This window comes from Vipera berus (genome assembly GCF_964194415.1).
Source record: "Vipera berus genome assembly, chromosome: 5".
NCBI lineage: Eukaryota > Metazoa > Chordata > Lepidosauria > Squamata > Viperidae > Vipera > Vipera berus.
Genome location: NC_138207.1, coordinates 46,293,576 through 46,315,514, shown reverse-complemented (window position 1 = coordinate 46,315,514; position 21,939 = coordinate 46,293,576). Strand labels below are relative to the sequence as shown.

At 38.2% G+C, this 21,939-nt stretch overlaps 1 protein-coding gene across 1 annotated transcript; it reads right to left on the bottom strand.

Annotated features, from left to right (window-relative positions):
• Nucleotides 1-4,108: 4,108 nt before the first annotated feature.
• Nucleotides 4,109-20,008, bottom strand: ARHGAP19 (Rho GTPase activating protein 19; the record flags this gene model as incomplete). Its single annotated transcript, XM_081328561.1, has 11 exons — nucleotides 4,109-4,309; nucleotides 6,320-6,427; nucleotides 7,793-7,888; nucleotides 8,427-8,618; nucleotides 9,869-9,934; nucleotides 12,000-12,086; nucleotides 12,262-12,488; nucleotides 13,263-13,472; nucleotides 14,383-14,463; nucleotides 17,694-17,959; nucleotides 19,980-20,008. The coding sequence occupies 11 exons, from the start codon at nucleotides 20,006-20,008 to the stop codon at nucleotides 4,109-4,111; spliced, it is 1,563 nt and encodes a 520-aa protein (XP_081184687.1).
• Nucleotides 20,009-21,939: the final 1,931 nt, after the last annotated feature.

Below are 21,939 nucleotides of genomic sequence, written 5' to 3'. Positions count from 1 at the left end.
TTAGATGAATAATTTGGGCCTATTCTCAGGACTCACCCAGTAAAGAGACAGATAGGGCCTTACCAAAACCAGAATAGGTTAATATTTCTTGCAGTAGTTATTTCTCTTCTCAAAATTCTTCTTTGCTGGCCAAGTGCATGAAAACAGGAGTCTCAGGCAAATAAGCACATCGTTTAAAGCAAGGATGGACAACTAACTCCCTCTTGTGGTCCCAAGGACAATATTATAGATTTATATTACAAATCAGCAAATGGTCCATTTTGGGTAATTCAAACTGCTTTATAGATAGTCTAAACATCAAATAAAACAGTATAATGCGGCATGCATGGCAAAGTAATCAGGATTCAGTTTCCAAAAGGTAGTTTTGGAGATTTTTTTTTCTAGAAAAAGGGAGGCATTTGACCTACAATCTTCTCCTCTTCCCAAAAGAATATATCTTCCTAAGAAAAACAAGCAGCAACTCTGCAAAAGAAATCAAATCTTTCTTTTGGGTTTGTTTTAACTCTTAAAATTAAGCAGTTATTTCAGAGTTGCTATGTCCACCCTGTACTGTCATTGCCATGGTTAAATTTCAGGCTGGGATTTACATGAATAATGAAGAAAGGAAATTATTACTGCTCTGTTTTTACATATATACTGTTCCAGATCCACATCGGAAACCTGCATGTGAACAAAAACATATCTGAAGCACTGCAAGAAATATTCTGCCCAGAAAATGTGAATGATTGTCGGCATACCTTTCTCTACTGCTTTGAATTTTATGACCCACAAAGGGCTCTTGCCTTCTCTTTCTTTCATGCTTTATTTACTCAAGTTTTTTTTTACAAACATTGGAAAAAAAGCATTTCAAGTATTTCATGACACTTAAAAAAGCTTCTTGCTAATTGAACTGGCCAGAAATATTTCATGAATTCCTTCTTAAAATGTCTTTTTCTTCTGGAATGGTATACTGACCATCCTAATTGCAATTAAACATGGATGGAATCTGTATTATTCCCTTCCTCTTACCTCACCATTTGTAGTAAAAAAATACTTTATTTTATTTAGATCAGGATAATACAAGAAAAAATGTCAAGAGACATATTTCTGAGGCATATGCACTGCACCTTTTTTCTGAGCAAATTAACAATTTTTAACCTAAAATTGATTAAATCAGGTTTTTTTTAACATAGTTATGAAATTCATTTGAGACAGGTCACTCTCAAGAACATGAATGCAACCTATAGTACAATTTGACACACATCTATCCATAAAGGTAATATACAATCCAATAGTTGCTCTCAGGTGCTCTCTGAGTGGCACTGATTTTACCTAGTTAGATAATTAAATGTTTGCAAACAATCAAGCTTACAGAATACCAAGAATTCCACAGTTCAAACCTGAATTCTACATATTATCTTCTATTAGAATACTGTATATCTTTCTTGAAAGCTGAACATTCAATTGTATGTACTTTACACTGGAAAAACAACGGCTTTTAATACTTAGAAATTTTCTGTCTGGAAATTCAGTTCCAGAAGCATAACCTTTAAAAGTCAATGTATGTGTTATAAACCCGCATTTGGTGTTACAAACCAAACCAAAACTGAAGACACAAAAATGGAGAAATTTGTTAACAAGGATCCACCACAAAGAATTATTTAATATAGAAATTTCACATTAACAGATAGGGCAACATTTAAAAAGTATTATTTACAATATTGCATTGCATTGGTAAGTGAAAGTCCTCCATAGCACAGATGAAGTTTAGAATAAAATGTAACAGTTCTTGGAGGCAATTATTCTAGCTATGTTCTAGAATTGCCAATTCTAAGATTAAAGATCTGAATTAAAAATGAGCTTAATATTTTAAGCATTTCGGCAATGCTTTTTAGGGCAGTGTCAAATAGTGAATTCCTTGCATGTGATAGAGCAGTTCACATATCACTAATAAACTGCACATTCACTTTCTCCTCCTGCACAGCATGCTTAGTTATTTTATAGCTTGTACAGGACTACACTTTAGAGTTATATGCAGGTATAGTTTGCATTTTTCCCTCCAAGAGTTTGCAATTCTGATATGGAGAAGATACCAACGAGAGACCTTGCCAGTTTGAATAGCAAATAATTTTTAAAAAAAATGGTTTGCCACAATGTAATCACTCATTTGGAAAGAGTGCATAAAAAGGATTATAGTTAAGTATAAGAATACAATACCAAATAATGGCTTGGTATTACATAAAATATGAGACCGATTTGTCCATGGTGCACACGAAAACTTTGCTTTCAAGATTTGGATGGATTTTTTTGACATCTTTCTGTCAGATTCTTCTCAGTGTAGTAAAACGTGACCAAGTTAAGGTAAGAATGAGAACTTAAAGAGTGTTCCTCTCTAACGTTTCAGTTGTTTTTGCATAATTTCAGCCTTAACTATGAACTCGCAATGTTAGCAACCATTTTATTGTTTGGTTCAAATGACTGACAAGTAGATTTGTGGGTATCCGTATTGGTAGCCTGCTAGAGAAAACCTTGCATATATCAGATTTAGAAGCCTACCCCTTTAAAAGAGAAAATATCAGTCCTTATATTTAAGGAACCCAAATATACACCCAATCCTAAAAATCAAACCAGACTTCGTTCCATATCACTTCGCTTTTTTGGAAAAAGTAACTTACTGAAATTTAAAAACAAAATAAAACCTCAGCATGAAACAAAAGACAACATATACACTTTTCTTTGGGGTGGGGTAATGAAAGTCATGTTACAAAGCTTTCAGACAGCAACGAAGGGAGAAACTTAGCAGTTTCAAGCAGCTGCAATATTGCTGTAGTCTTTTTTTTTTTACTCAAACAGCAGCACTGCTGTATCAGTGCATCCTCCTCCCACATGTGTTCGTCTGTTATTGACAAAAGAAAAAGGAAACATTTCTTTTAGTAATTTGACAGCCTCTCCGCCTTCCCTGTGAGCAAGTCAGCTGCCTTCCACATTAACAAGCTCTTCTGCCTTTTAGTATTCTTCCAGTAGATTGTTAGTCATTAAACTGTCAGCTCTTTGGCCCTGCCTGAAAAATGTGAGTCAGAGCCTAGATTGCAAACAATGGAGATATAATGGTGGTGCTGGGGAGCTTCATCCAAAATGTTTTCTCAGCTCTGAGGAGAAAATAAGAATGGCACTCTCGGGACAAGTACATTTAGCAACAGAGTCACTAGTCCCATGAAAGGAGAAAGATGTAACTGATTCAGAACATGGAGCAGAATTCAGATCAAGAGACCTGTTATATTTTGCTAGTGAGACACTTTCTGGAGATTGTGCACAGCACAATTTCTCCATGTTCTTAATCTAAAAATGTGTCAAGATAGCTCAGGGATTGAAAAATTGGTGTGAGAGTGGCCCCAGCAACCTGTGGGAGATAGTTAAATGTAAGAATCCTTTTCCAATCCTGGTCTTCCAGGATTGGAAAATAAGTATTACATTTAACTATCTCTCACAGAACTGCCATTTCCAAAGGTCACAAGAGGAACGTAGCTGCAAATAAAAATTGACTATGGTGGATGGCAATGGGAACTGCCAGATTATATAAAAAAGACACATCCCTGCTAAGAACAAACTTCACCAGTAAACACAAGCATAGACAGAGGATGCAAACCAAGTGTCAGTTATCAAAATACTGAACAGTTGGTAACAAAAATAATACTACATAATAACCTCTTCAAAGAGAGGCAACACTACAAATATCATCCAGTGCATCAACATATGGACAGACAGAAATGTCCTTATGAAAGAGAAAGACTTGTTATTCTGGAAGACACATAGCTGTAAGCTCCAGCAAGTGAAGTTAGAGGCACCTAGGAGGCCTGACACTTAGCTCACAGCTTGGAGTGAACAGGTATTATTCAAAGGTTTGCAATCTTCTTTGGACATATACACCATCAGCTCAACTTCAATACTCTTGAAGTTCCATGAAATCAAGTGTTTTTAGAGGCATCCTAAATCAGAAGAAAAAAAAATTAACAGATCTGTCCCATGCTTCAAAAGACCACAGACACACATAATAAAAACACCCTTATGAGTTAGCTTTTACTTCCTATTGTAAATACACTTGGGGCACAAATGCATGTACATTTAACTTTTAGTTGTATGGTACAAGTTCACAGACATTATGGAAAGAAGAAAAAATGTGATTACAGGAGATCAATCTATCCAGGACACTTATTATAAATATGAGTGTGCACACAACTCCTTTACATATTAAAACTCTCACCTCTTTCCTATGTTCAAGAGATTTCAGCTTAGCTCGTATCACGTTCATTGCTGGAGAAGAAGCAGGTATCTGCAATTAAACAAGATGCAAACTGAGACTCTTTAAACTAAAACAGTTTTAAAGTCTCCTCAATTATCCTGGCCTTAATGTAAATTAAATTATTTAATCAATTTATTAGTTCCCTTAGTTGCAAAGCAGTTCTTTGCATTAATTTAGCTGTTGCATTGCTTAACACAACAAATTATGATCATATCAATCCAACAAACATCTGGGAAATTTTGTCCTCTCAGGAAACCCAATGAAGTTCACTCTAGCATCCCCCAAACTTGCACCTTAAGGTACATTAAACCATAACTGAAAACTTCTGTATTGATCGATAACTCTAGGAGTTGACCAAGGCTGTTTTATTGTGAAGAACATACCTAATTCCAAATATATTAATAAAATAATATAGAAGTTTAAAATATAACAATTTAGGAATAGGGAAAACAGCTCTTAATTACAAGGGGGGGGGAAGAATCCAGGAGGGCAGAGCAAAAGAGGACAGATGAATTTAATGTTCATCCGCTACATAATTAAGGAACAGCTGTATAATGTTGGTAAGACACCAGATATTATTATGATGACTGATATGCTGGTGAAATGCCTCAAATACAAAGCAATTCGACAATTTCTATTGGAGGCACCATAGTTGAGGCATTATTATTATCCCTTTAATCCATAGGTACAACATCGTATCTGATGTACAAAAATTCCCTTAAAATTGCTCTATGGTCAACTAAAGAACTTGGAAATTCTTGTACCATAATTCATGTTATTCAATTTAAAACTACAAATACGCTACTTTTTGTTATTGTTTGATGGAATTTAGTGGATTGCATTTATTTTTCCCAGTATTGCACAGCGTAAAACTGTTTCAGCTAGTCTTAGGATCAGACATTTCAAGACAGTTTGATGCTAACTGGGCTCAATTACTGTTTTTCTTCTGATGAGCCTCTCAATGTACAATAGGAGTTAGAAGTTGTTGCTTTTTGTCTGAGCCCATGGGCTGTCAAGGAAAAACTGATTGAATTCTCAGACTAGGATATTCAAGATCTCAAGCACATTCCAACAGAGCTGCTTGGACAATATCAGAACATAGGCGATTTTTTATTTGTACTATTAGACTTATCCATTTGGAGCACTGCAATATTATACATATCTTCCTTTTTGAAATGTGTTTGCAAGTGATCCTCACCTAACAACTATCCTGTTTAGCAGTTACAAAACACTGAAAAAAGTAACTTTATGATTGATTCTGACACTTACAACCATTGTAAGGTTTGGGTTTTTCACAGCCAGCTTCCAACAAGCAGTTAATGGCAGGAAAATTGCAAATAGTGCTCATGTGATGTCTCACTTAATGACTGCAGATGATTTATTTAACTACTATAGTGTGAGTGAGGTCATAAGTATGCTGCACTCATGTGAAGTCACACTGTCACTTAGCAATGGAATTGCCAATCCCAGTTATGGTCGTTAAATAGGACTGCTGGTATTCTTTCCTTTCGGCTACATTTCCTCCTCCAGTATTGGCTGAGTACAATCTGGATATAGAACCTATTTTATGGGTGCACTTCCAGCCCCAGTATAACTAAAGTATAGGCTTAGTTGGTGTATAATTTATTTATGCCAATAAGACTTCTAAAAAAAATAGCACTGATTCTAGACTCTCATTCTCAGGACAAATTAGGGAAACAGAATAATGTAGATACACATAGGAAATGTTAGTAAGATCATATGCCATATACAGAAATCCTCATCTAGCAACTGCATCATTTAGCAGCCATTCAATTACAACTGGGATGAAAAAGTAACTTGGTAACTAATCATCACATTTATGACTTGTACAGATTTGTAAAACAAAGAAAAGCTGACGTAAGTTCATGAGCACAGTTGCTGTTTTGCTTAGTGACTGAGTTGTCAATCTCAATTGTGGTTACTAAATGAGGGCTTCCTATAGTTCTTTTAAACAAATTTCCTCTTGCCAAATAGATTCCATTGGTTAATATAGGAGACCCTTCTTCCAGCAAACCTTACCATGCTGATATTCTCCTTGCTGCCATGCTTTGAATCCTTAGTGCCTGCAGATTCCGTAACATCATTTTTCTTTTTGTCTAAAATCACTTGACTTCCCAGCACTTTACGCTGCATTTGGAAAAGAAAATTATTTTGAACTGTGATAGGGAGCAGGAAAGTAATGGAACAATATTTATTAATGGAAATTTCCAGCATAATGAGAGGTATGTTTCTCTGGGTGAAAAGTCAGTGAGTTTTTCCCTATATTTTCTGCAGAGATGTTTCGACTCTGAATCCCACATTTGGTCAAGCAATAGGATTCCTTTGTGCAAGAAGATGAAAGGTCTTATACTGCCTCTCTACACCATGGAAAATTTATTAAAATAAAGTGCTGTTGTTTCTGATGAAGAAGTGGAAGACCCGGGAACAGAAGACATAATAAAATGAGATGGAAGGAAATATTTTCAACTTTCATAAGTGCCATTAATGCAGCAGCACCTAAGGCAGGCGTGTCCAAGCTGTGCCCCACAAGCTGTGCATGCAACCTTGGATAGCTAGTAATGCAGCCCCATAAAATTGTAAACTTTTCAGAGAAGTTTGTTCTTTATATATATTGACTGGATTATATATCATATGCGGCCCAAGATAATTCCTCTTCACTCAGTATGGCCCAAGCAAGCTCCATAATGTTGGACACCCATTATCTAAGGCAGCGGCTCCCAACCTTTTCTATACCCCACACCCCTATAATGCTTCTGATATAGTCTCACACTGTTCTATACCAGCCTGCTACCGGCCCTGCAGAAAAGGCAGGGACAACCCCTTTACAAACGGCAAGAGGCTGGAATTAAGCCTGCCAAATTTATTAACATAAAACAGAGCAAAACAAGACACCAACCATGAAACAGGAGCTATGAAACAGGAACTAATCAAGTGGTTGCCTTCAGCAAACCAGCCCTCCCACCCATTCCCCTTTTATACAGTTCAGGGTGTGGCTTCTCTCTGCCTCCTTCCGAGGTGCCCCATTGCCTTCCTCTGTTTACTCCTGATTGACTGCCTCCTGCGTCGGGCGTCCTTGAACAGGGCCAGCTGTGGGTCATCTTCATCCACGCTGTCAGGCTCACACAGCTGGGTCTCCGTCGTGACCAGGTGGGAGGGGCCTGGCTGAGGGCTCTCATCAGCAAGATCTTCAACCCCCTCAGCAAGCTCTTCAACACCCCCCTCCTCCTCTGAGTCGTCCGACCCAACTGCCGAACCCACAGGCTGACCCTGAATCACAACACACACCCCTTACCAAAGTTTGAAATAACGGCAACGAATTATGCAAATACACTATAATTTTGAAAACCCAAGTTTTTGCACTCCCTGGAATATCGTCTTGCACCCCCACAGCACTCCTGGTTGGGACCCCCTGATCTAAGGTAACCAAGACACATCTCATGCAACGCCTTCCTTTACATCAGAACATTTTGGTTACAGTAGAGTGGATTTTACCTTGATTAGGCCGCTGAAGGAACGAGTTCGGGCACGTTTCTGAATCTGTGTGGATATAGCTGTCTGAGGAGTAAGTGCTTCAGGGTGCTTCTGAAACTAGAAGAACAGAACCTAATAGCACAGTTCATTCCATGATGATGTCCACACCAAAGCCCAGTTCTACTTTCCACTCGTGCCTTTTTGCCTCAACACCTACTTTTACAAAGGTTACCATGCTTTAATCTCTCATTGAGACAAAGATATCTAAAGGTTGCTTTTTCCTACGTTACCTTGAGCCTGAAATATTCCTTTTAAAGTCTGCTGTCAAGAGGACTAAGATAAATAACTGCCAGATAGCTTTCTGCATGGATATAAAGTTGCTGTGAAAGGCCTTTCTTAGGAGACCCATCCTATATGATCAGTCTGATATTAGATGATACCTTCAGGTCTTTTAATAAAGCTGTGATCTTTGTTATTTGGAACCATCATACAATATAGCCCTATATCTATATTATTGTAAAACTGTTTTTATGGTGCTCTCTCTTTCCTGGGAGCATTCTGTTCCATGTGCTCTTTCATGATATGTTGTGTTACCCTTATTTTTATTTTGTGAGATGAGGCATAGTCTAAATATCAATATCAAAAATAATCATACCTGCTGAATAAGCTTCTTTTTCTTGGCGGAGTCTGGCATATTATGAACATGGCAGAAAAGCTCTTTCAGTGCTTCTTCTGTATGGTGCTGTGTGTCTTCCAGGTGGGCAGAAGGATCTAAGAGCCCTCGCTTCTTGAATTTTAGAAGCTGAAGGTCTTTGAAATTCTGGAGTATTGGCAAATCCAGGTCATCCTTTGGAAATTCAAGCAGGCCATTAGGCTGTTGGCTCTAACTAGCTTGATTCTATAAAGCTGGTTAATATTCCAGTGAAAATCTTCCATGAGAATATTTCCAATTCGAACCTTAGATTCAGTAACAGAACAATATTTGCCTGTCCCATCTGCGGCCTGATCCTCCCTTGCATTGTAACCAAATTCTCTAAAATGGACTCATTTGGTTGACAGTTGAATAAAAAGTTGTGCAATTTTCCAGAACCTTTTTCCCAGCCGATGAACGGGGAATATATTTGTTATTCCAAAATCTCCAAAATGGTTCTCAGCATATGGCCATCCCTCACCCACCCCATAACTCCAGCACACCTATCATAGAGCTGTCATTGTTTATTTAGGCCAAGGTCTGAAATCCAAATATATTTATTAGATTTATATTTTGTTTTTATTTTGTACAACTCCAGGCACTGTACATAATGCTTCCTCCTCCTATTTTCTCACAATGATCTATGAGGTTGGTTGCACTGAGGACTTATGACTGGCCCAAAATCACCCAGCCGGCCGAAGCACCTTAATCATTACACCAAATTGGCTCAAATCCAGACAGATTGTCTAGGCTGTCATATATACATACATCAGTATATGGCTGATAGCTGTCATGTGTATATCGGATCTCTCATATTTAATCTAGCACCAGACAGATCACCCGTCATATCAAATTTTGTAGGAGTGTACAGATAGTACTCAGCTTATGACCACAATTGAGTCCAACATTTCTGTTAAGTGAGTTTTGCCCCATTTTACAACTTTTCTTGCCTCACTTGTTAAGTGAATGACTGCAGTTGATAAGTGAGTAACTCAGTTGTTAAGTGAATCTGGGTTCCCCTTGACTTTGCTTGTCAGAAGGTCACAAAAAGTGATCACATGTTCTTGGGACACAGTAACAGTCATAAATATGAACCAGCTGCCAAGCATCTGAATTTAGATCACATGTTCATGGGGATGCTGCAAAGGTTGTAACTGTGAAAAACGGTCATAAGTCACTTTTTTTTAGTGCTGTTGTACCTTTGAACGGTCACTAGATGAACTGTTGTAAGTTGAGGAGTACCTGTATAATGAGCTAAATGCTAAATCTAAAATTTAATTCTGCCATTTCTGTTTTCTCCAAACATGAATCTCCACAAGACTCCATTCTCAGTATTTCGTGTTATCATGAAGAAGTCTGTTATTTAAGTTCTATTCTTCCTTCCAAAAAAGATGACAACTACGTACCTTTGAGGCATGAGTTCTGGAATCCAAGTAATGTAGCCTGGCATATTCCCGGATATATACTGGAGCCTTACAGTGAAAATGGAAAAAAAAAGTTAGGCAAAGATGAATCAAAATGTTCCTGATATTCAGAGACACATAGGAACTGACTAGAGATTTCCAAGGATCCTGCTGATTATCTTGCTCCTTGAAAGAGATATCAGAGATGGCTCCAATTAGTTCTTCACAAAGAGCAGATCAGTTTTGGTTTGACATAATTCCAATATGATCAAGAAAGGGATTCTGTGGCCTGTAAGTCACACACAACACATGAGCCTTTGGATCTCATCTGCAACTTTCTCTCCTTCACTTTATTTCCCCTAGTATAGCAACTGGGCTTAGAAAAAAAAGTGACCTTTCTTCCTACTTGTAAATCAGAACTTAACTTTTCCTAAGCAGAAATGTTATGTGAGGTTACCAATTTAAGGAATGGTTGGCAGTTACAATTAATATTTTCTTCATCCTTCACACTGCTATATCTGCCTGCTGCCATTAGGTTTAGAAGTAAATGGAGTTTTTTCCCCCTCAAAATAAAACTTCTGCAAAGTGAAGGGAAAAATGAGAAATGAAGGTGATTTTAATGACTGTATGTGGACAATTGCACACAAAAGGTGACAATTTACATTTTCCACTCATAAAGTAATACTTTCTACCCACAACATCCAATTCCTTTGCAGCAAATATAACTTAAAGATAAATCTGGAAAACGTTGCCCATCCTTACTTCATGGATAGAAAACTATTTTATTAAATTTCTATTGAAATTTACAAAGAACATTAAAACTAACACAAACTATATGGGGATCAGAACTTCTGTTGCTAACAATCTAATCATTAGCCGACTCGTGCCTGATTTTATGCTTTTTTTGCCAATCATTAAGTGAATCGTGCACTTTTTAACTGAATTGGACTTTCCCATTGATTTTGCTTGTTGGAAGTCCCCTAAGAAGATCATAAATAGCAATTATGTGGCCCCAGGATGCCACAGCCATTGTAAATATATGCTGACGGCCAAGCACCTGAATTGTAGGCACACTGCAACAGTTATTAAGTACAAGGATTGGTTGTTAGTCACTTTCAACACTGTCGTAACTTCAAATGGTTTTAAATGGTTGTCAGTCAAGGACTATCTGTAATAAAATGTAAACATAAGAAAGAAAAGAGAAGAGAAGAGAAGAGAAGAGAAGAGAAGAGAAGAGAAGAGAAGAGAAGGGAAGGAAGGAAGGAAGGAAGGAAGGAAGGAAGGAAGGAAGGAAGGAAGGAAGGTGGCAAAAAGTGCAGGAAAAAAGAACAGAAAGAAATAGAAAAAAGTTTCTAATCCCTTTTGTAGCAATACTTTTTACAGCAAACTTTATTCTATTCAATTTCTTTTAATCATCAAAACTTCAAATCGTAAGCACATTTTTCATTTTATGCAAAAAATCTGTAATGGTTTCCAGTAAGCCATAAATGTCCTTGCCAAAGCCCAGAATCCATTTTTTCTAATTAAAAGCTTAATTTAACTATCATGTCAAGTTCCATTGTCTTCACCTGCTATTCCTCTCTTGTGGCTAGTGTCAAACCTTTCCAATTTTAAGCATATAATATTAAAATGCCCATTTCTCAAAGAGTTCAGACCTGTGGTGTACTCTCATATGTATTGTATACAGTCAGATGCTGTTTAATAAATAAGTTTCCTAAGAAACTTTAGCCTAACTAAAGACATCATATATCATCCTTCCATAAACAGAAAAGTCTTTAAAGGCCTAATAACCAAATCAATAAGTGATAAGAAAAAGGCATAACAGGACTGCTTACTAAATACAGTTTATGTCCATCAAAAACCCTTAATAAAATGAATATCACCTACTGTATATCCTGCATTCACGCATAGAAAATATTTTTTTAAACTTCCACGTGTGAAAGATAATTTTGTAAAAACATGTAAATGCCAGAGAGCTCAGCAACAGAAACAAGTAACACCTCCAAAGCAGCACCTCCCAAAAAGCAGAGTATCTCATAGTTTGTTCATAGCAACACTTTCACCCAATGAGTAATGCCCTTGGACAATTAGGCAACAGAGTTGGAGATTAGTTCCTCCCTCTTTGTGATCTTACTTTGAAGAGTTTTTGTGAGTGCTTGATCATGAAAGCCATTCCATTATTCAGTTTGTTAATGTTTTCCTGCAGATCGCTGGCAGTCACCTAACAACAGATGAAGAATGAGAACAGGTTAAGTGAGTTGCAAAATCATAGACAGAGGCAAGCTTATTTTAATAGTGAACTCCAGCCGTCAAACTATTGGGCAAATCCATCCTTCCTAGCGTGCCCATCTCCCCCACACTCGCCTTTTCACTTTTGTATTAAACACAATACTTACATTTCGGGGCCACAAAATATGAGGTGAAAACATAAGAGCAAGGTTATGTGCTGACATCTTGTTCCTATCCTGTTTCTTGGCTGTTTGATAGAGCAGATCCAATAGCAATTTGAGCAGATTGCGATTGGCAGCTGGTAAGATCAAGAAGAGCAATTGCAGTGCTTCAATTTGACGCTGTTTATCTGGAACGTTGGTCTTGTTGCCCTTGTCATCAAACTGCATCAGGTCTATAATCCAGGAATCAGGAAAATATCTGTTAAACATTGCTGGCTAAAAGAAATCTCAGCCTCAGGAATTCTATCCAGTTCTTAAAACTATTTATTTTCAATTTCTGAATACTCTTTTAAAAATCCCCAAAACTTCATATTTAAATATCCTTGCCATTGGTTTGAACTGGGAAATATCAGGGTCTCCAAACTTTTTAAAGCACCAGATTAGCATATGGTGTCGTTACAGTAACCAGAAAACCACAATGATATTGCAGAGTAGTAGTTTGGCTCATCAAAGTACCAGCCCTGTTATAGGATACACTTGCATGCTTTCCAAGGTGTGCCACAGGAGGCTTCGCACCAGAGAGAAAGACAAGCGGTTCTTCCTGCTATGCTACTGAAGGCCCTTTCCCTTCCTGGAGCTGCCCCGCAGACGTGTACTGCAGCCAGAAAGGTTCCCAGCCATCACGAATCTGCCTGCCTGCACAGAGCACCAGCCCGTCTCCCCACCAAAGTGATCTCTATCTATCTACTTGCATAGAACGTGCTTTCAAACTGTTGGATGGACAGAAGCTGAGGCGAGTGACAGGAACTCACCCAGCCACGCAGTGCTTGGGCTAGAACCGCTGGAGCTGAGACCATTTCCAGCGTCATTAAGCCACCAAGCCACTGCACCTCCAACCAACAGATGAATTAGAAAAATAGATATTATGAAAGACGGATCTTTTTTCCAGAGCGCCTGCAGGAAAGAATACATATCTGATAAAATTGTCCAGTTAAAATGTTGATTACCTGAAATTTTAAGGTGTGCATGGAAATGTTTGTGAGTCAACAAAGGCTCTGGTAATTCTCCCAGGAACATCTTCAACAAAGTGGCCACATCATTGGAATGAAACTCGCCTGAATCCAGGTCAATTTCTGTTCCGCTATTCAAAGCTTCTTTCAGGTTCTGTTGCCTGGTACTGTTTCCTGGCACTCGGAACAAGCCTTCTGTCCGTAAATCTGCACCATGATGGGAGGGGTATTAAACATATGCCAAATACAGTAACTGCTACCATTCTTAATTTTGAATCTAGATCTTGGTCTAGATCAGGGGTCGGCAACCTCGGCTCTTTTATGACTCGTGGACTTCAACTCCCAGAATTCCTGAGCCAGCATAGCTGGCTCAGGAATTCTGGGAGTTGAAGTCCACGAGTCATAAAAGAGCCGAGGTTGCCGACCCCTGGTCTAGATCTAGAGATTGTCTGATTTTTTTTTGCAGTCCAAGATATGATGGCCCTATTTACATCTTTCTTCTTCTTTTTCAATCTTTTCAGAGCCCTAATAGAAGAGTCAATGAATTGCTCAAAAGCAAATAGAAGTAATCTGGTTATGTTTTGGGGGTTCAAGATTACCAAGCACAATAGAAACTATGGAATGCAATGAAGGGATTTTTTAAAAGTCTAATTTAATGACTAATGCACTCTTTCTTGAGTGCAAGCATTTGGGTGGAGTTCACTTGAATCCTATTATTCCAATGGCACTTGAAAGAAGCAGTCCTGAAAATTATGAAAAGCTGTTTTTAAATATTTACTCCCTCCAACTTATTAGCTAATGCAGAATTATAGTTTTATTCATTTACCTTTTATATACTTTTGTCATATCTAATTTATAAACATTTTTGTGGCTGAGCCATATGTTCTCATATTATACCACAGAATGATCATTTAAATTTATTTTCAGATTGTGTTCTTTTTTAGTTATGACTATTAGTTCACCAGAACAAAAGAAACATAAAATAGAAACTATTTTCAGAAGGAGAGATGAAAATGTTCAAATCTAGAAGCATATGTAGAAAGCTTTTATAAATCAAATTTGTGCCTCAGATTATTCCACAATTGCTAACTTAAGAAAGACCTCCAAAATTACTTACTTTTATGCAAATACTCAATGAGTTGAGATATATGAGCAATGCCTTCTTCAGTCAGTGGTGTTCCAAATACCACCCCTTTCTCTATAAATTCAAAAAAGCAACAAATATATGATCAAAGGTAACATTAACTGTTTTATTGAAACTCAGATTGGTTTCTTCACTATTCCAAAATGTCAGAAGTAAAACCTGGGCCAGTATCAGTATCCACTTTCAAAAAATAAATAAAACCCTACTCTTATTATTAGTGCAAAAGGCATCAGGTTGGAAAAGAGATACTGTTTGTTTTCTATAAAGGAGGCTGTGTCAGAAAATAGATTCTTTTTATCTGTATTTATGCCTGGGACTTGTTCATACTGTAGTATTCAGGTTGTGTACTTTATTAAGGAATATCAGCAAGATATTTTTTCTAATTAAGATAAACATCTATATAATCTAACATTCAACTTCTATTATTTGGTATTTCTGGGTACTGATATATAGAACATTAGTTCACGGCATCTGGGATTCATAGAAACATTGCATCTGTATGTAAGAGATGCTTTCCAGTACTAGATCATCTTTTAATACTTTTAACTAATTGAAATTGCACTGTACTTGGAAAAATGCTATCTTGCTTACTTTTGATCAGGTCTTGATTCTTAGTCATCTGCTAAAGGCATCATAGCTAGGAATAATACTTTGGTTGCCCAGATGTGAATTGTAATCTGCATCATTTTCACCACCCCCATCACTCCAATACGTCCTCTAGATTATTTGAAATGGTCCACAAGGTTTATTACCCCAAAAGCTTCTGCATGTTCAGTGACTTTGCATTGCCATCTTCCAATCAACAGTAACTTCTGATGATTTCATAGACATATACAATTTCTTTGGCATCACTATGGAATGGTTCTCACTCCACTTTTTCCGGGATGTTTTTCAACTTCCTAGCTGGCTTTCATCTTCTTCCGATCATCTGAGTACTAACCCAGTCTTAACTACTTAGCTTGGATTCTAGATGAGGTTGGACAGATGCTGCCACCTGCTGAAACTACATACAGTATACATATACTCCACTTGATTTCAACTCCTGATGAAAATGTTTTTTGAGATAAACATAGCAATAGCAAGCACTTTAATCAGAAAACTTCCTCTTTCAATCACTTCTGGAACATTAGAAGGGAAGGAATAAATCTTATTTCTCAGGGAAATCTATTCTACAAGACCAAAGCGACAGTAAACAAACCGCAGTTCCAGGCTTCCATTCCCCCTTTCTTCAAGAAAGTGGGGCATGATCAAAGCTTATCCAAGCCAGAACATATCAGACAGGCTGATAGAAATAGCAGAAAGTAGTCCTGTAGGTACTTATAAAGCACTTTATGGCTTGGTGTCCGTCAAAATCAATACTCTGAATTAGACCCCAGAACCTGTCAGTAACCAGCGGTTGGTAAGAAACGCAGGGATAATATAATACTGGTAAAATTGCCAGTAAGTAGGCTATTGCATTTTATACCACTTATTAGATGGTCATTAATAGCTTTAATAATAAAGTAGTTTAGTCCAAGAAATGACTATTGTAATATAAAATTAAACCAAGATTTTTCTAGTTAGTATTTGTAGTATTGTGACTACTTAAAAACATCAGGTAAGCAATCTAAAATGTCATTTCTTAAATGTGGCATTGTCATTATACTATGGGAGAGAAAAGAATGGAACTTCTAATTACATTGAGAGAGGATACTGTTGCATATTTGAATTCAGTTTGGAACGAAGTCTAAAGCCCTAAATGGCTTGGGTCCGGGATATCTGAGGGAACACCTGCTGCCAGCATCAAGTTCCCTTCGTCCAGTGCGCTCCCACAGGGAGGGTCTTCTCAGGGTGCCTGCGGTAAAAGATTGCCGGCGGATAACACCCAGGGGGAGGGCCTTCTCAGTGGGTGCGCCTGCCCTCTGGAACCAGCTGCCCGTGGAGCTTAGGACTGCCCCTGACCTTCGTTCATTCCACCGGGATCTGAAGACCTGGCTCTCTGAGCTCTCTGGCCCAGGCTGAGAATTTTAATTTTAATTGGGGTTTTTATTTTTTTCAGGGATTGATTTAATTTTTTTAAATTGTTTTTAACTTTTGTATTCTTCCTTTTAAATACCCTGTAAACCGCCCTGAGTCCTTCGGGAAAGGGCGGTATATAAATCCAATAAAATAAAATAAAATAAGTAAATAAATAAATAGATTACAATGTGATTCCATAAATGTAGCAAAATATAAGACAGGATAAGGATTCAGGGAAAGAATGCAGAACTCGTTTTCTAGACTGACAGAAACATTACTCTAAAATACTATACCAAAAAGAAGATATAAGAAACAGTATAAGAAGTTAGTAATTAGTGGTCAGCTCCAAAGACATAGAATGCTACCCCGCCAAAAATGTTTTACAACTTCACTCTGAGATCTGGACATTTTCCCAAACCTAGTAACCCAGGATGGGATAGCAGGTAGAATGAACATGCCTATCTATAATAGAAAGTATTAGATAGCTGTTGGATGTAATTTTGTCCATCTAGTTTAATATTATCTTCTTTGAACTTTTAAATATTTAAAAAGAGCTGTTGTATCACTGTTGTATCACTGAACTAGAGTTCTCCTGTTCTAAGAACATAAGGAACAGGATGACTTTACTCCTGGAAGCACCTTCAATACTGACTTTCTCCCCCCCCCCAATTGTGTCATCTGTTATTAAAAAGAAACATTACTATTCTTTAATTTCCATAGCGAAAACTAAGGGTTGATTGTAATAGATATATTTGTAATGCTGCTCTTCTAATTTTTACTTTGGAAGTTTATTAATAAAGTTGTGGGTTTTACTGTAACAGAAGAGCCAGCTTTAGGGGCTCATTTAAATAAGGTCAGAGTAGCAGCTGTATGAATCTCTGGGGAGATATTATTTTATCAATTTCTTTGAGCACTGTGGCCCACAAGATTAGGCCACTGGGCTGATGACCGACTCGTGTTCAAGACCCAGTTGCTGCCATGGGATGGGGTGAGCTCCAGTCACACATTCCAGCTCTTGCCAACCCAGCAGTTCGAAGGTGAGAGACTGCAAGTAGATAAATGGGTATCACTTTGCTGGGCAATTCAACCAGGATGTGAAAGGAGCCCCCAACTGGCATCCCCCGGGCAACGGTGAAGTCACCATTCAATCCTTCAACCCGGAAGCAGTTTGACGCTCCTGACTCGACTGTAGAAATAACATCAATTTCTTTGGAGTTATAAGAGTCCAGGATATCACTTTATCATTGAAAACCAACAGAAAGCACTAGCAAACACGTCAGGCTTACCTTTGCGTTTAAGAGACATCAAGGAACGGAAAAAACCTGAGGAAACACTAGGCCCACCAGGCAGCTGGGGCTCTTCCTCACCCATCAGTTGAGCAAGTTCTGCTCCAGGCAAGTCAATCAATCGGGTGATGTTGCTGACCACAAGTTCTGTGAATGCCTCAGGTTTCTCATGTCTCAGCTTCTCCACAAAGAAGTCTGGATTAAAGATGATCTGATGCCGCTGAAGGGAAGACTCATTGCAGATAACAAAACTGCAAATGGCATCACTATGGAAGACAGCCATGCATTACTTCATGAGAGACACGCATATACAATATAGCAATAATCTTTAGCCATGCCGGTAGTTAAGGTAAAATGGGTTTAAATTGTAGAGATAATGTTTTTACATAATCTTTTAAGGTTTCCATTCCACCCATTTCTGCAATATCGCAACATATCAGAATATTGATCGTGCTGGCTGCATAAGAGAGAAACTACGGTACAGTGATTTGCATGTTATACTACCCCAAAGAAATACACATTCTCCTGTCAAGCGAAACAACAAACTGTATTATTGACCAACTTTGGGCAATTATAGTTTATACAAATTAATTAGAAGGGACGCAGTGGCTCAGTGGGTTAGGACACTGAGCTTGTCGATCAGAAGGTCGGCAGTTTGGCGGGTCGAATCCCAAGTGCCGCGTAACAGGGTGAGCGCCTGTTACTCGTCCCAGCTTCTGCCAACCTAGCAGTTCGAAAGCATGTAAAATGCAAGTAGAAAAATAGGGACCACTATGGTGGGAAGGTAACAGCATTCCGTGCGCCTTTGGCATCTAGTCATGCCGGCCACATGACCACGGAGACGTCCTCGGACAAGCGCTGGCTCTTCGGCTTTGAAACGGAGATGAGCACTGGCCCCTAGAGTTGGAAACAACTAGCACGCATGTGCGGGGGAACCTTTACCTTTACAAATTAATTGATATAGAGCAATGATCCCCAACCTTTGTGGCTTGGTGGTCTGGATTTTGGGGGGGAGGGAGAGGACCTGGGCCGCATGAGCAGCAGGCCAGCATGCACATGCACACATGCAGCTTGATTTGCGTGAGCAGCATGCCGGCATCCATGTGAATGCAGTTCTACTTGTGCAGCATGCTAGCCTGCCACTCGTGCAATTCAAGCTGCACTTGTGTGTGTGCCGGCCTGTCACTCACGTGGCCCAGTTGCAAATTGGCTACGGCTCAGTAGTGGCCACAGCCCAGAGGCTGGAGACCCCTGATATAGAGAACATTAAATTTAAGATTTAATTCATTCAATCGGCTTTTAACAATCTTTTATAATATAGGCAGAGAAACATTTTTTAACAAGAATAATGTTCTAAAACAGTAAGAACGTTTGGAAATTATTCAGAACAGAGTTAGCATGGAAGTTACATCAAAGGTACATACTGTAAGTATATCATCCTGTAGATATCAAAATATTTTCTGCTCTTGCTGGGTGGAACATTAGGGAAGCATGCAGTAGAAATATAATACAGTTCTTTTCTTAGAGGAAAATTATGTGTCATTTGTTAAGTTATATGCTATATAAAAATAAAGAGTTTCTGACATACACAATGCATAAAGAAAAAACTGTCAATTGAATTTATCCTTTTTTTGAGAATTCCAGTAGTCCAACATAGTGGAATATTTTTATCAAAATTATTTAGAACTACCCTAGATAGACTATATTTGCTACTGTGGAAAATTGCAATAGATATCTTTTTGCAGTCCCAGCCTGGGGTTGAAGTGGCTAGTAAATCTGAGCAGTGAAGTTGGCAAAATTACTCCAAAAGCAGTAAGCCACAGAAAAGAACAGTTCTCTTCATCCCTGAGCGAGTAAGCTGCCAAGAATAATCTAATTCTAGTACTGCCATTTGATATGTTTAACAAGCTGAAAACAAGATGGAGACCTTCAGTTCAAGCAGCTGGAGATGAATGTTGATTGACCTCATACTTTTCTCCATTACACTTTTAACATATGCAAGTCAGGCAGGACAACTTAAACATGACTTATAAGCTAATCATGGCCCTAACATCTCCTTCTAAGGAAGACCAATGTGATGTCTTGCCCCAATAAAACTGCTAAGTCTGCACAACATCTGTCTCACATATTCAAACTCTCATCCCTATGTTCTAGAATTTAAAGAATCCCTAACCAATTTTCAAGGCATAGTTAATAGCTAGTATATGCCTGCCTATTTTAATTCTTAATTTCCAGGAACCCTTAAAGCAACCATTTCTGAAATAATAAGAAAGTCAAAACTCTTACACAAGTGCTGAAAGTTTCTGGCGCGGCATTGGAAAGCAGAGATGTAATGAGAAGAACTCATTCCTTGTTTTCAGAAATAGAACTGCCTGCTCCAACACAGCCTATGCAAATTCCACACACAATAAACAAGACAAAGACTCATTTGTTGGCCCTCTTCTCACAAATAATCAACTTTCATTAATGTCAGAGCAGAACTCAGATCAACCAACTTGGTGCTTTACATTAAGGAGTAGTACAGAGTAGACCCCATCCTTGAAGAGCTTATCATTTCAATTGTCCAATTTATTCAGGGAGAATCTAGTATTAAGCTCCCAAAACTTAAGACCAAATTTATTAATACTTAACCCAAGATTTATATGTATTGCACTTCTCTTTTAAAATCTTCTTTCATGACTTCCTCCTTTGATATCTAGTTTATGAAACCAAATTTTATAAGAGCTTTTCCTTTAAAAATATTCCCTTCTGATTTCTATTTTTTCTTGATGCATAAAATTAAGCTGTAAATTTTCACCTCTTTCCTTTACCTCTAATATGTCTTCAGCCTAATTAATCTTCAGAGTATGTTTTATTGTTTGAAAACGTCAATCATATATCATAAGCTGAATTACGGAGCACTGCTGTCTGCTTTTATAATCACGTTCCCATTCCTATTTTATGGTGAACAGTCTCACAATATGAGCAGCCCCTAACTCTTTACTGGATTCTGGGCTAAACATTACTAGGCTTTGTAATTTTGAAAGGTCACTTTATCAGCAACACTCCCTCGCACAAAAATATGCTTGGTTATTAATAACACTAATGAAAGTCAGAACTCTTTTCAAACAATTCAGTCACACACTATCCAAAGGTAAGGAAGAATGTGAGCTGCTCATTCCCATTTGCATACTAACAAGAAAGAAATGGGAAACCGGAGAAAGATAGACAACTGTATATCTGCTTTCAGAGACATATTTGACTAAAGAATTACTAAGCTAAAGATTTGCTCAAGTTATCAAGAAGAGGATGGCCCCATAGATATGAGATCCTATCAAATAGAAAAAGGAAATCAAGTTCAAGGACAAATGAACAAAAGCCAGATTGGATTGGCTTCATAACTAGATGTTTTTTTAATAATTTATGGGGCAAGCTATAACCAATTATTTTCCTCAACACAGGACAATGCTGAGGAGCAGGCAAACTTTCTTCTGGTTTTATGGAGCATTTTCCATTGGTGCGTTCAAAGGGAACCTGAGTATCAGATGACGTCAGCCCATTCTCATTACCTTAAAATTTATAATTTTATACAAGCTAATATAATTTTACTTTGTAGAACTGTTTAAACTGTATTTAGCACACTTCTTAAAGAATGCAAAATGTGTTGTAAAAAGTAGCCCACAAAGACTTGAAATGTACTCTATAGCAGGTCCCCAACTTCCAGTCTGTAGACCAGTACCAGGCCATGGCATGCCAGCAACCAGTCCACACAAACAAGCAAAGCCCCATCTGCAGGATGAAGGCAGCACACAAAACCACGCACTCTCCAGTCCGCGGAAAAACCTCTCTCCACGGAACCAGTCCCTGGTGCCCAAAAGGTTGGGGACCTCTGCTCTATAGGGCTGGTTTAACTGACTGGTCCCAGAGCCTGGGAGAGTATCCAGGTCTTTAATGCCTTACAAAGGGTTGGGGCCATCCTGATCTCTGGCAGGATGCTGTTCCATATGGAAAACTGGGAGAAGGCACAATTCCCAGGTCCCAGAAGATGACATTCCCCAATAGAATATGCCAACCCTGCCAGTTCTGATAAGCTGAGCAGAAACGATAGGTGACAGATGATCCTGCAAGTATTGTGACCCAATGCCATCTAAGGCTTTATAGATGATAGCCAGCATCTTGAAATGCACCAAGAATGTCACTGGGAGCCAGTGCAGACCCCCAGACATGTCATATGTATTTATCACGAAGTGTCCAAAAATGCCTAAAC